Consider the following 13,715-nt stretch of genomic DNA (forward strand, 5'->3'; position numbering starts at 1 on the left):
TAAAAGCACTTCTATTAAATGCGCTTTTTTTGTTGTTGTTGTTCAGAGAGAACGCATTCGCAGTGCAGTCGAGAGCAAAGCGAGGCAACGCCGATATAGTGTTTAAGCATCGGTTACTCGTGATGTGTTGGCTCGGAGCTAATATGTTAACAGCTAACAAGTACGTTTACATTTGAACATTAACCGCCATGGAGCTATTTTGTGCGGGGCCGTGTATAATATAGCCTCAAGAGAGTGGAAATTTGGGCTTGTTGGTTCATGATCTTCGGGATGTACAGCGCAGAGGGAGCGACCACGAAAAGAAGGACAGGACGATACACAAGGCACAAAACGGCCAACATCACCAAAATGGACTAACCCCCTATTTTGCCCGAACCAACCTATTTAAATACTCTTCCTTTCCACGCACCATTAATGACTGGAATGACTTGCCCTTATAAAACTTGTATCACGATTGTTTACCTTTTGTATCAGCATCATTGCCGTATTGTTTCCGCATTGTGTTTTATTGACATTGCTTTACTTCTTGTGACCTAATATTGTATTATCCACCCTGCACGGACTTCGTGTCCACAGTATGTATTAAATAAATAAATATAAAAATCAATATTTCCACAGCACAACTTTATACGCACGCACAAAGTCACCACGCATGCGTTGTGGCTTTGCGCCAGCATAAAATTGTGTTCTGGAAAAATAAACCTCTGCTAGCTTTCTGCTGCTGGTAATTTCGGTGTACCCTTTCATGTTGTTCGAAGGTGTACGTGCAGTACAGTTTGAAAGAAAAGGTACGCACTCGTAAACATATCACTTAGAAAAGGCGGTAAGAGCAGTATTGTCTTCTCAGAACCTAAATGAATTGACGGTGGTTTGGCCCGTCTATACACGTGTGTATTCTGGTCCTACTTATTGCGAGCGCCATATGCTGAATGAAATTGAGCTTGCTGTCTCGTTTGTGCTCTCTAGTGCTGCTGCATCATACTGAATGTGCAGTTACGCCAACTTTCGCCACATTTTTTTGCGGATTAACGGCAAGCAGCTCTACTGTCGGCAGCTGTGTTCCTACGGAGTCCTTCCACTCGCGTGGCTGGTGCACAACATTCTTCCTTTCCTCAACACTTTCCTGTAAAGCTTGTTTCTCCTTAGGCGCGGTCGTTTGCGGCAAAAACAAGTTTACAGTGCACCAGGTATTGTTTTTACTCACTCACTAAAAAGACACACAAGCAGGCGCACACGCACTTACATACACAAGCATAAGCAAACTAAGAGCCATTTGCAATGCTTTTGAAATAAAAGCTTTTGCGTAACATCGCAGAACCAAACCACAGCTAGTAATTCAAGCACGTCGAACGATATACCCATGGTAGAACTAATGCAGTGTACTACGTTCCACTATGGCGTGGCTGGGTCTGGGAAAATGTTGGCCATACAGGACGGCAATTCAATGTGAAGGTGATAGAAGCCGTCTTGTCCTTCAGCATTAGCGCCTATGCTCAGTTTTTAGCGCGTTGTCACGTGCGCTTGTGCTCAGTAGTGTTTTCTCGCATATGATTGCTGTCTGCGCACAGCTATCGACGCACATGAGATTGGTGAAGCGGCTCATATCTCACGAAAAGCGGTACTGTGCGTAATCGAGGCGTCAAGAATAAAGCTCTCCTAATTGTCTCCATGGTTCTTTAATGGGACCATATTGTTTGGTGGTTACACGTGCGAGTCCGAGTGTGGCAGGGGATATGCTTGTGTAAAAAAAGATGTTGCGTTACGAAAAACAGAAAGGTATTTTAGGCCAAGGGTGTTAACAAACTATGGAAAGAAAACAAGAAAGTATTATGTCCCTGATATTTTTAATGAACTTGATGCAACACTGTATGATATCAATTCAAAAGGTAAAATGATGAAAAATGTGAGGAAGTGGTATTCAACTGTTTATTGTAATATGTGATCTTTTGTATGTTTGTTTTTGTATTTAGTAATTGTTGTTTGTTTTAGTAATTGTATGTTTCATATCTCTATTGAAAGCTGTACCACCTGCTGCTTGGTCTTCTAACAAGCACGATGTGCTTAGAGTGACCAGCAAACAAGATCTGTCAAAAAATGTATTTGAAATAAAGTCTGAATTGATTTGATATAGTTCTTGTTTTCTTTTTTTATCAGTGTTTGCGCGTTTATGCACCACGATGTCGTTGCAAATAAACTTTAGTTGTGAGTTCAATGGATGTGAGATGTTCATTCCCAAAGTGTGTGACGAAAATACATTGTTGATCCATTTATTTTGGTGCTTCAGTGCATAAGATGCTGATTCGTTAAAAAAAGTGGGTGGAACAACTGCGTGTTCTTAACGCAAGTTTGACGGCGCATATCTCGAAACCGGAGCCGTGAACCAGTGGGTAGGACGGAAGATGCGTGGTTCGATTCTCACTGCTGGACACCCGCCGGCTTATAAAACAGGTACAAGCAACCTCCCGACCAGGCGCCCGACTTTCCAGGGGTGCGTTGCTTGGGAGAGGTTCGTTCAGACCGCTATGCTTGCTGTACAAGGACAGCACGCCCTACAAACCGGTGTCCTCATCATAATTCGTTCCAAGCGGATATGTCTTGTGGTTTGTCTGGCTACAACAATCCGTAACAATATGTGCCGTAAAATGATAAGTCCTAATTAGAAAAAAAAAATGTGTTACCCATGGTAGACAATGCATTACGGCTTCTCGCGCAAATGTCCACCGCCTAAAGCGATCCGGAACAATGGCTATAAATTTGTGGCATCTGCTACAACCATAGAGTTTCTCACTACATTACCTAGAGGGAAATCTTGCGCTGCTGCGCTGTGGTATGCATGGGAATGCCGGTATATTGTGACTTCGGATTGACATCGTTCTCGGAGAGACAGGACACCTTGAAGACGCGTTTGGCAAGCACCGTTCCGTCTGTCACAATGAGTCATTTTCTACTAAAACAGCACGTCAAAAGTTGTTTTGGTTTTATTATTACGCAAAAGCATGTTTTGTTTAACTATGAGAACTTGTTATTGCGTGTACGATTATATGTTACGTATAAAGTGTCAGCGGGCCGCTAAAGTTGGAAGACAGACGACAAGGTTCGCGCTCGCTTTGAAACAGTTTGTCGTCTGTTCTTGCTTTTCTTCCCTTGGTCATGCATTGTAGGTGAGTAAAGATGTAATATGCGTGAACGGAAACATTTTATGAAGATTTTACTTTGAGAACGCGTTATTTGTGTAGCCATATCCACGTTTTAGACGAAGCCTCGTACAACACCAGCCAACACGAGCCTCGCAGACACATATACCGTCATTCCCATGACGGCACGGTGCCCCCTTAAGAAACTCCCATAGACGGTGGCGCCAGATTTCCCTCTAGGTGTTATAGTGAGAAACTCTATGGCTACAACAGTTGCTAAGACTTCCAACGTTGTAATATCAATCACGCCTGCGAATACTTGCTATTACCGTCTAAGCATAAATCTCCACGCACATATATGAATACTGAGCTGGACATGCAAGCGTACGAAGCGTGCCTGCACATTTTCACGCAGGTGTGCATGCGTAAGGTGCAGGAGGGCACGGACGCGAGAGCAACCCGGGTGCGGTGCCGGCGGCTTCCCTGCGGCCACTTGTGGCGGCTGCGAGTAACGAGGCCGCGCTGGCTGCGCCCTCCGCGAGAGAAAGGGGTTGCACGGGCCGCCGCATGTACGCGCGACCGCAGATTGCACGCCCCACGCCCGTAACGGGCATAGCGGCTCCCCCGTGCGGAATCGAGAGGACTGCGTTCACATGCGGCGTCGTTTACAACCCGGCTCAGAACGTCTCCCCTCTTCCTCTCGGGTCAGAGGAGTGGGCGCAGGGAGAGAGGACATCGTGCTTTCTATAGATGTGTGCAGGCCGCACAACCGAGCAGAACGTGCTCGATTGCGCAAGCTGGCAGTGCGGGTATAGCGTCGTAAACCAGCACGCAAACTGAGACAGAATGTGACAATATTTGCGACGCCTGTAAACTATAGCGGCATTGTGATTGCCGCAACAACAGTTGCCGAACACTTGCATTCGATTGCTGACAAGTGGCGCAGCACACTCCTCATAGTTTGGCTCTCTCAAGATCTTCCCATCTTAAAGAAAAATAAACAAGTAAGACAGCTGCAGAGTTTCAGCATCGCTAATTGATTCGCTGCTCCGCCATAATACTTGCCGTTCGAAGTGCGCGGTGACTCATCGGCTTCGACGTCGCGCGTTCTGCGAAACCGTCTGCTCGATGTTCTCGACCGCAGATGACGGCGCCATCGGTGCTTATGTCGCGGAAGAACATGTAGAAGTATCAGGCATTTTTGTTCCGATATGACTGCTCATACAGCACAGTGACGTCCAAATACCATGGTCCGTGGTACCGGATCGGCCACCGAAACAACTCGTCCGCTTTGTCACCCGGCTCTTAATTCTCACCTGGCGTATGTTTGGAGTCGCTCTTTATCATTTTACCCCCGTAATTTAAAACTGATGTACACTTATTAACTCATATGTGTTCGTGCGGCAAATAGTTACACGTCGCAAGACGAGGACAGCGCGCGCGCCCGTCTTGTGTACTTTGTACTTGTCTGGCGTGCGCTGTGAATTTCTTTGAAATCGGCGTTGGATATAATTCCCGCTTATTAGCACCTCATACCTGTGCAGACTTGAAAACGAACGTGTGACCAAAGGATGGATGGACGTGCTTCGATTACAAAGGGTGGCTCAACTTTTGAAGAATTCTTTAAAGATCCACTCTACTTCCTGTAATTCGACACGACACGTATACTATATGACATCATCGACTTGTTTCAGAGTACTTCGGCCCAAGGTTATAAAAAAAACATACATAATGGAGTATGTAAGCTTCGTTTTGAGATGAGATTGACTCCAACATGCATTCGTGTAATTACGGTTGATCAGTGCTAAAGTAAAGCACTTATCGAATTTGCTTTCTGTCGCCTATGAGTTAAAAATGTGGAAACAATGAATACGCAAAAGGAGGTAACCGTAGTCAGTGATTGTATACTGTCACCTTCTGTCCAGGATAAATATGCAACTCAAAACTAAATAAACAAACAGTAGAACAATTAAATCCACTAAACAAAGTACAAAAATAATATAAAGCAGTAAGCTGAACGATATTAGCGAAAAATAGTACATACAATTACTGTCGGCAATGTTGACCACGTTTTCAGTATTGCAATATAGTTATAGCGCTAGAAGCTGATAACAGCGATTATTCGGTTAAAGCGATCACCGCCAGAAAGTAAAGCAACGACCGCGTGGCAATATATAGAATATATGCAAACTTGAAATGATATACAAAAGCACATCATGTAACTTGAGCGTTATATATATATATATATATATATATATATATATATATATATATATATATATATATATATATATATATATATATATATATATATATATATATATATATATATATACACGTAGAAAGTTGTGCTGACATTGAAGTGCACACCGTCTATAGAGTTTCCTACAATAATTACTAGGTGGAGGTCTAGCGCTGCGATCGTACACCGAACATGCATGGAAATGATGGGTATACGTGTACCTGCGTATAAGTCCTATGCTTGTTGCTTCAGGCGTAACTGGAGTCAGCCAAGCAACGTCAGCCAAGCTGTTCAAGTGCAAAAGTGTTCAAGTTCAAAAGCCGGTGCAATGTACAATGATACAACCCACGGCCTTTTGTCGTCCGAGGTGTGACGACCGGAGGTCTTAAGAGCGTATGTTGCACCTTGTTTTCTAAATCTTTATTTCTTTCATTGAACACCTTGGCTAACGTTCGCCGGGACACCCTATATATATATCGGTTTACAATTTTATATGTTCAAGCAATCACTTTTCTAAGCACATCGAGGCAAGGATGCTCTGAGCACATGCATAATCATTGCATTCAGCAATTCGCAACATTTTATTGAAAACAGTCAATTTGCTGAGTCGCAAAGCCGTTTGAAGCCATAAGGATGAAATTTACGCGAATCTGTGCACTGCCCGTCTTTCTCTGTAGCTGAGCCGCCATACTTGCAGTTGCCTCTATTTTTGCGAGAAGTGCACTATACGCGTATAATGTGCACGCGAGAGATGGAAAAGTACCTCGAAGAGCGCGTGCCCCAAGCACACGACTCGAGCGCCGTCTTTCGCGACTTCGCGGTGCCTCACGCAGTGCTGTAAAGCGACCAGGTCGGGAAGGAACTATAGGCTTACGCACGCTGCACGCATCTACCGGGGCCGACGTGGTCTTGCACGGAGGGAAAGCGGCGCGCTCTCTCGCAGCGCAACTTGTGCCGGCGAGAAACCGAACCTCGCCGCGGGCACGTGCGCGCGCTCTCGTCTCCGAGGGGGGCGTAAAGGGGGGAGGGGCCGCCCCGTGAAGGACGGTATCGCTTTTCACCAACTCTTCTCCGCGTCAATTCGCCTCCTCGCTTCCTTCTCCCGCACCGGGCAATGGGGGCGTTGCATTGCTGCTCGCCTGTCGTACGGTTGCGCAGGCTCGGGTGCAGTAGGGCGAAACACAAAACCCGCGCGCCGCCAAATTGCGAGCGGCAGTGACGAGCGCCGCCACCGTTCGGGTCTGAGATTAGGATGCGCCGAATAGGTAAAAAGAACGAGTATGGAAGCCTGTGCAACCGTCAAAAGCAGGTGCTTCCATCATCGTCATCGTGGCCATCATCAATAAATGCCGGTTTTGCGTATCCCTGCTGGAAGTTTAAGAACACATGACCACCCCGACTGCGCACTGACTGTGGCGTTCTGCTTTTGAACACCAGGAGGCCGGTTTGGTTCCCGACTGCGGCGGCCGCATTTAAATAAAAATAATAAATGAAGAGATAGAGTTTAGCCTTGCGTTTGTCCACCAATAACTACAGCTCCTTCCCACCTGCCAAATGGATTAAAAATATAGTCTCGAAAGAATATTTTTACGCGCCTAAAGTGTCACAGTGTTACTCATTAGCGTCGCCATTTGGACCGCGCACACTCGACGTAACACTGTTCGGCCCCTTTAGCAGTACGCCCGCACGAAAGAGACTAACCCCTGCGTGTCGCCTACTCGTCGCAGGATACCCTGGGGCGACTGCCGCCGACCTCTGCGACGAGGGATCTTCTCTTGCCAGGAAGAAGAAGAAGAAGCGTAGGCACCGGTGGGTACACGTCCCTGCGAGTGTCACGCTCATCACCTTGCCACGTATGCTGTAGCATTACTCTCAAAGTGCATGAAATAGCTTTTACGTGTCACATTAAAGCCAGCATCCCGAAATATCAAATTTCTCTTTTCTCGTTGTAAGTTGGACCTCTATCTCAACACCCACCGCGAGGACCGGAGGCGTGAATGATCCCGTACATGCAAGAGATATGCAAAACATGAAAATTTGAGGATATATACGATTGTGTTTTAGCGCATACATCCCGTCCCCAATGGCTGTCATTGACAGTGAATTGCCTGCTGAGCACCGGAGCCGGCCCAAACGTCGTAGGTCGTTACGATAAACATGTGCACACACACAACTCGTGTCGGAATAGACGGAAACGCTGAAATGCGGTCGCGCTCTCACAGATATCCATATTACGCGGGGAGTCTCAACAGTACACACTGCTGCTCACAAATTAACATCTTGCAGTCCAGGTTCGAACTAACCTTTTTAACTTTTACGTGGAACACAACGACTGAGACGTTAATTCGCGGCTTGTTTCTAGCAAGAATGTCGTCTTAGCAATTGCAGTGATGCGAATGGCGCCACGTTATTTGTGTGACGAACACCAAGTCACGCGTACACATGCGAGGTGTTTACTTTTATTATTAGTTTAAAGAAATACTGACGAAAACTTTTCGGTCTCGTTTTTATTGCTTTATTGGATAGGCGTCGAACAAGTAATTGCTCTAGCCTAAGTTTGCCGAGGACACAACCAATTAATTACATTACCTTTCAATGCGATCACTTCAAAATGCGTACTTTTGAACGTCGAAAAAAAAAAGGAAACGCCCATCACGTCATCTACACCTGCTGTGGAGGTCTCGTGATACCAGATATCACTGACGCGCACACAGACATTATCGCTATGCTGCCACAAGATGAGCCCATTCAGCTTTCGACAGGGCAACAGGGGAGAGGTGGTTCAAACATTTAGCGGCAGAGTCATTGTATGGCCTTCAGCCACCGCAGTGGGCTGACTGGTGGGGCTAAGTGACCGCCACAGTCGCTTTCGATGACGTGGTCATTCTCTTTCGTCCGAAGCCGCGCTCCGCTAGTCGTGCTTTTGAACGGGTTGCATAAAAGGTGCTGTAAAGAATTATTTATGGCACTCTCGAAAAATTATGGCTTCGGATCGTGTATTTGGAGTCGACAGCTACGTAAAGAAGAAAAAAAAATGCGTTGGGGGGGGGGGGGGTCACAAGATTGTCGTGTCAGTGCACCTTTAAATAAAAATAATAATCCATCGTATGCAGCACCTCCAAAGCACAGCAGATCACGTGGTCTACAGGACTAGGCGAGCGGGAAGACAGCGAACATCAAGCACCACCTGTCGCACTCGCATGTTCGCACCCGCAGCCGATCACGTGACTTCGAACGCTCGGCACGTTGGCCGCACATGCGCCGTAGCGCCCGCCCTATCGAAAACTACCCACAGGCTCCATACCACAATACTATACGACACCACTTTATATGGTAAAATGCAGGTTTCCATACACGGTCCTACTATAGCCTTACGGATACAAGGACTATATAAGACCTAGTATGAAATTTTCTCCATATAAACTGATATGATCGCATAGGATTGTGGTGCAGTGCCTGTGGGACGCACGGGATTTTTCAGTATATAAAGCGTAACAACGATGCGACGGCCCGAGCGCGCCAACCCCGTGCGCGCACATACCGCAAATGCTGAGACACGGAATCCCTCTGGCTCGCAGGACCATCTTCACGAGCTTCCAGCTGGAGGAGCTGGAGAAGGCGTTCAAGGAGGCCCACTACCCGGACGTGTACGCACGCGAGATGCTGTCGCTCAAGACGGACCTGCCCGAGGACCGCATACAGGTGCGCACAGGGCCCGCTCGAGCGGAAAATGCGAATCGTTTAACGTGCATAGCGTCGAAGAGGAACCTTTGGCTGGCGTCTGTCCACCGTGAGGGAGATCACGCTCGTTTGGTATTTGTAACGTAGAAATAAATCTGAAGGGAGCTAACGCGAATGGAGGTCTGTGTCTCTCCGCGTCAGACCGTCGTTTGCTTAGACTCGAGCGCCATGTGTATGGCAGAACACCGCTTAGGGTTTCCAGCCCAGCAACGGGTGTCAAATAATTTCAACCACCCGCCTTTATAAAAATAAATTTGGATAGCTCATAGATGGTAGACTCCTTGTAGATCGCTTGGCCTGCTTGTTCTTATTGCTATATCTATGAGGTCAATAGGCGGAAAAAAGCCGTTAACAAGTCTTTTAGCCCAATATGATCCAAATACTTCCGAACGGGGTGTTTGCAAAGGGTACACGAACCTTAGTCGACGAAGGTATAATGCCGTAAGAGCACAGGTTGTTTATGTGTATAGATTGTCTGTAGAACTTTTTTGACCGGCGTTTTCGCAAGTCATTACACAAAAGTGTTGGGCCGATAGCCGAGATTCGTTAAGGTGAACATAGGTGCACCGCCATCACAACACTCTCTTTCTCTACTCTTCCATTTATTCCAGCGCGTAGTAGCAGGCTAGAGGAGTCCACCCCGAGCCGACTTCTTGTAATTTCATAAACAAACATCCCCCTCTCTGTTCGCATATTACATAGTGATCAACATAAGTGAAGCGAAAACGCGTTTAAGCGCAGAGCGGACCAGTTTACATGTAAACAGCTGTTAATCTACGAAAGTAAAAGCCAAGCAATATTTCAAGTGGAAAGAAAACAGCATTAGGAGGCGTGCTTACAGGGCGCTAACGAAGACGAAGCGCGAACACGAAATGCACAGGGCGGATGCTAGACATACTGCACACTGTAAGGCCAACATGCATGAGAGGTTCGCGGGAAAGTCCAGAACACATTACGTAATATTTCGCACAGTAAAGCCAGTTAATGTTTGCGCTTCGTCGTCTTTAACGCTGTAAGCATGTTCCATAATTGCCGTGACTAACACGGCCAACTGTTAGCAAAAAGGCAAAGAGCAAAATGGCTGAGTAAAGAAATGTGCATGTTATTAGATACCGTTGCAATAAAATATTTTCACTGAAAGCACAAAGTCTCCAAATGTTTAAATTTCCAGAAGTACACTATTGCGTGTCATCGCAACACAATGACGTAACAATGACCACTAGAATTTACGAAGAAAGTTAACGACAGCCTCGGAGTTTTTACGGCGAAACGGTCGTCCACGGCCAACAATGGGTTCAAGTCTTTGGTGGAGAAAACAAGCAACCGACTTTTGCCACGCGGCGGTCTTGGAGAAGATAGCACGGAAAGGCGCAACATTTTCATGTGTTTTTGCTGAGAAAAAAAAAGATAGTCATGAGCTTATCTCTCACTGCTAATTATATACCGCGCAAGTCAGTCGAGCTGAGACCTTCACATAGCTTCAGTGTCGTTGCTTTCAAAGTAGATAAAGAACAATTATGTTTGCAGACAAGCACCAATGACACAGCGTCACTTGTCTTCTGAAGAAACGTCTTTTGGGAGTATACCGCAAAGCCACCCGCTTTGTCAGAGGGCAGGACACGACTGGAATTATTTGCGCTACTTTGTGGTATCGTAATCAACTATAAGAACAAGGGTCATAAGCTACAACGGAAATCCTTAGTTCAAACAGAAACAGACATTGAAGTATTTGAACATGTTGAAAAACGACTGTATACTTTCAGTGTTAGACTGTCTAAATAAGTTTTTGTGAATATGCGGTACTTTAATCAAGTGCACATATATCTGCATCCCACCTCTATCGAAACGCGACCGACCCGGCCAGAAGACGAACCAAAACGCCTCGTGTTTAATCCTTCTAGCTCTTTTCAACGTTGGAATGTATAATGCAGGGATTCGTGTAACTGCAGCTTTGAGTGAATGTACGAGGAAACTATATATATATATATATATATATATATATATATATATATATATATATATATATATACACACACACACACGCGCGCGCGCGCGCGCGCGCGGTCGAAAGCCGGCGCACATGCCACGCTTGTTCGCGTGGCGCAGTTTCTTCGCACCAATGTTTTCTAAGACCAGAAATTCTCAGCGAGTATAGCTCAAAACGTCTGCTCTTTTGCAGTCTTTGCGGGAAGTGTTGAAGCCACGGATGATCGGGCCTGTAGTAGGGCTGCGCACTTAGGGCCCCGTGCCACTTTCGTTGACGCAGAGGTTCGGAGAACGCAGTTCGCTGCTTCAATGGGCCAGATCTGTTACAACAGCCCTCAAAGAGTGCCCGGCGAGATGGATGTTACACACTTAAATGGCGGCTCGAGACGTATTTGGAGGGAGAGAGAGAGATCCTGTCGCTCGCGGAGTGGCTCGGAAAGTTCTGACAAAGCCGACCGGTCACACCGCCCGAGCTGGGCACGAAAACGCACAAAAAAAGCGACAGGAGAACGCTTTCTACATGTCCTTATGAGTTGACGGTCCGGCTTCACTTGCGGGCGTCTTCTTCGCTATATGTAAAGGTAAGTTTTATAACGTAGCATCTTATGGTACAAAACTTTATGACAATATCCTTGGCCTAAAAGAAGAGACCAAAAAAGCCAGAAGAGAATATTGGTTTGCAATTTTGAAACGTTATATGGCGAAATTCAGTTGGCGCACCGGAGCACATCTGACTGCGGGTGTTTACGCCCGATTCAAGTGTGCCGCCGAGACCAGCGCTCGAACGCTGCTCCTGCCCTTATATAACACAGCGAAGTTCCAAAGGTCTTGCGCGATTTTCTTTTGGACAGTGGCATCAATAATTCCTAGTAAATACCGCTATTTTAGTGATATATTTGTACTTCATGGTTACATCTTGGCGACTTTGTTGTGCCATTGACTTTTTGTGTCCTTTAGTGCGTCGTTCTTCATACACCTCAACTTATTATCGTAACTCTTCCGTGTTAGTGACTTTTTATGCGTCTTACTTTTAACTGAACCAGTTCAACATGAACGGACAGTGCGCGTGCTTGTCACAGGTATATAATGCGCTGATTCTGTATTATACGCATGATTTATGTAGCCTTGCGAATTCATGTCGAACTTTTAGTAGGTTTGTAGAGTGTATTAATGTGTTTCTTTCGCTCTAAGCGATTGCGAAAGCTTTTGACTAATTCTATGTTCCTTCCTATTCATATTGTTTTCTCGTTTGCTGTTTCTTTTATGTGTTTAGCTACGACTTTGGGATAGCAAGCTCTTCAGTAGCCCAAAAACAACGAAAGTGTCAAAGCGATTTCATAGTTGTGAAAAAAGGGCTATCCTATTCGCTCACTGTAGCTAGCCATTAACAAATCTGACTATTGGGAATCAACCAAAGCTAATTACAGGACGCGTGAAACGATTGCAAGACATCGTCTGTCTGCCTCCAAAGTCACAATTCTGCGCCGACAACTTACCGTACACTAGCGACGTCCATTTAGAAAACCACGGTAAAGACACAAATGACGATGACACAATCAGCAGCATTTTGATGCGTGCTCGCTGAAGTAAAGTAGCACATCGGAGATTCCATTGCGATAGCAATTGTATAGACACTCCAAGCGAATTCTTGCCGTCGCCGTCGCCGTGAGGTTCCCCATATATTTAGCAATATGTATGCTATATGCCACGCCCTGCTATACTACATGGGTATATGTGGCTCATATTGCCACACCATTCTGTCACTGAAGTTGTTCATACCAGGTCATACATTCTTGACACAATTATTCCTCATAATCTCGAGAATGACAGCCCACAAGCAGATGTCACGAAACAAAACACCGACATAGCATTGCTTTCATCTTAAATCTTCTCAGACTTAAATAATAAAAGTGCGAAACAAGAACTGAATTAAAACCTTCAAAAGATATACTTTCATGGTGCAGCTATGCAGTATATACCTCCGGGATAGGCCCACGCAAGAGGTTTGAAACATAGCCGATACGGGAAAGTGGTGGCAAAGTCGCTAATAAGGACGCTGGCTTTAATAAACATAAATGAAATCGTCCGATGGCATGATTCAAACACAGGACCCGTAGCAGAGCAGCTAATTTTTAGTTAGCTTACATCTACTTCAATTCATCCTGCCACAATAGCCACGAGTCTTACAATTCGTTTAATATTGGCTCTGAGTAACATTTTCATACGCATACTCGTTTCTTGTCACAAAATGGACCATAGCCCACTTTGTGACTCCTGCGGGTGCAGCGAAACGATCGCGAACCTTCTTTGCGAGTGCCCTCGTTTCAACCCGCAAAGGGCAGCCTTCTCAGCCACCGTGTAGATCAACTGGACGAGCGGCCACTGACGGAAAACAACGTTCACGGAAACTGGGCTACACGAACATCAGCGCGAGTCGTTATGATGGCACTGCTGCGTTATATAATATACACCGGACTTGGTGACAAATTGTGACTGTACACTGTGAGACGTACAATGTATTACTGGTACCTTGACACTGTGTAACACTATGTGACGCCTTCGCAGACTGCGTAACAGCGCCCACAAGTTTTGTATTGAGCGCGTGTGTTTCT

The 13,715-nt window shown here is 45.8% G+C and overlaps 1 protein-coding gene across 1 annotated transcript in view; it reads left to right on the plus strand.

The window, feature by feature from the left end:
- The window catches only part of LOC142563603 (uncharacterized), an 85,095-nt gene that overhangs the window by 58,263 nt on the left and 13,117 nt on the right, over positions 1 to 13,715 (plus strand). The window contains exons 2-3 of the mRNA XM_075674181.1: positions 7,104 to 7,185; positions 8,955 to 9,078. Coding sequence (XP_075530296.1) covers positions 7,104 to 7,185; positions 8,955 to 9,078 — 206 coding nt within the window. The remainder of the gene's footprint in view (positions 1 to 7,103; positions 7,186 to 8,954; positions 9,079 to 13,715) is intronic.

The sequence above is a fragment of the Dermacentor variabilis genome, chromosome 11 (genome assembly GCF_050947875.1).
Source record: "Dermacentor variabilis isolate Ectoservices chromosome 11, ASM5094787v1, whole genome shotgun sequence".
In the NCBI taxonomy this organism is placed as follows: Eukaryota; Metazoa; Arthropoda; class Arachnida; order Ixodida; family Ixodidae; genus Dermacentor; species Dermacentor variabilis.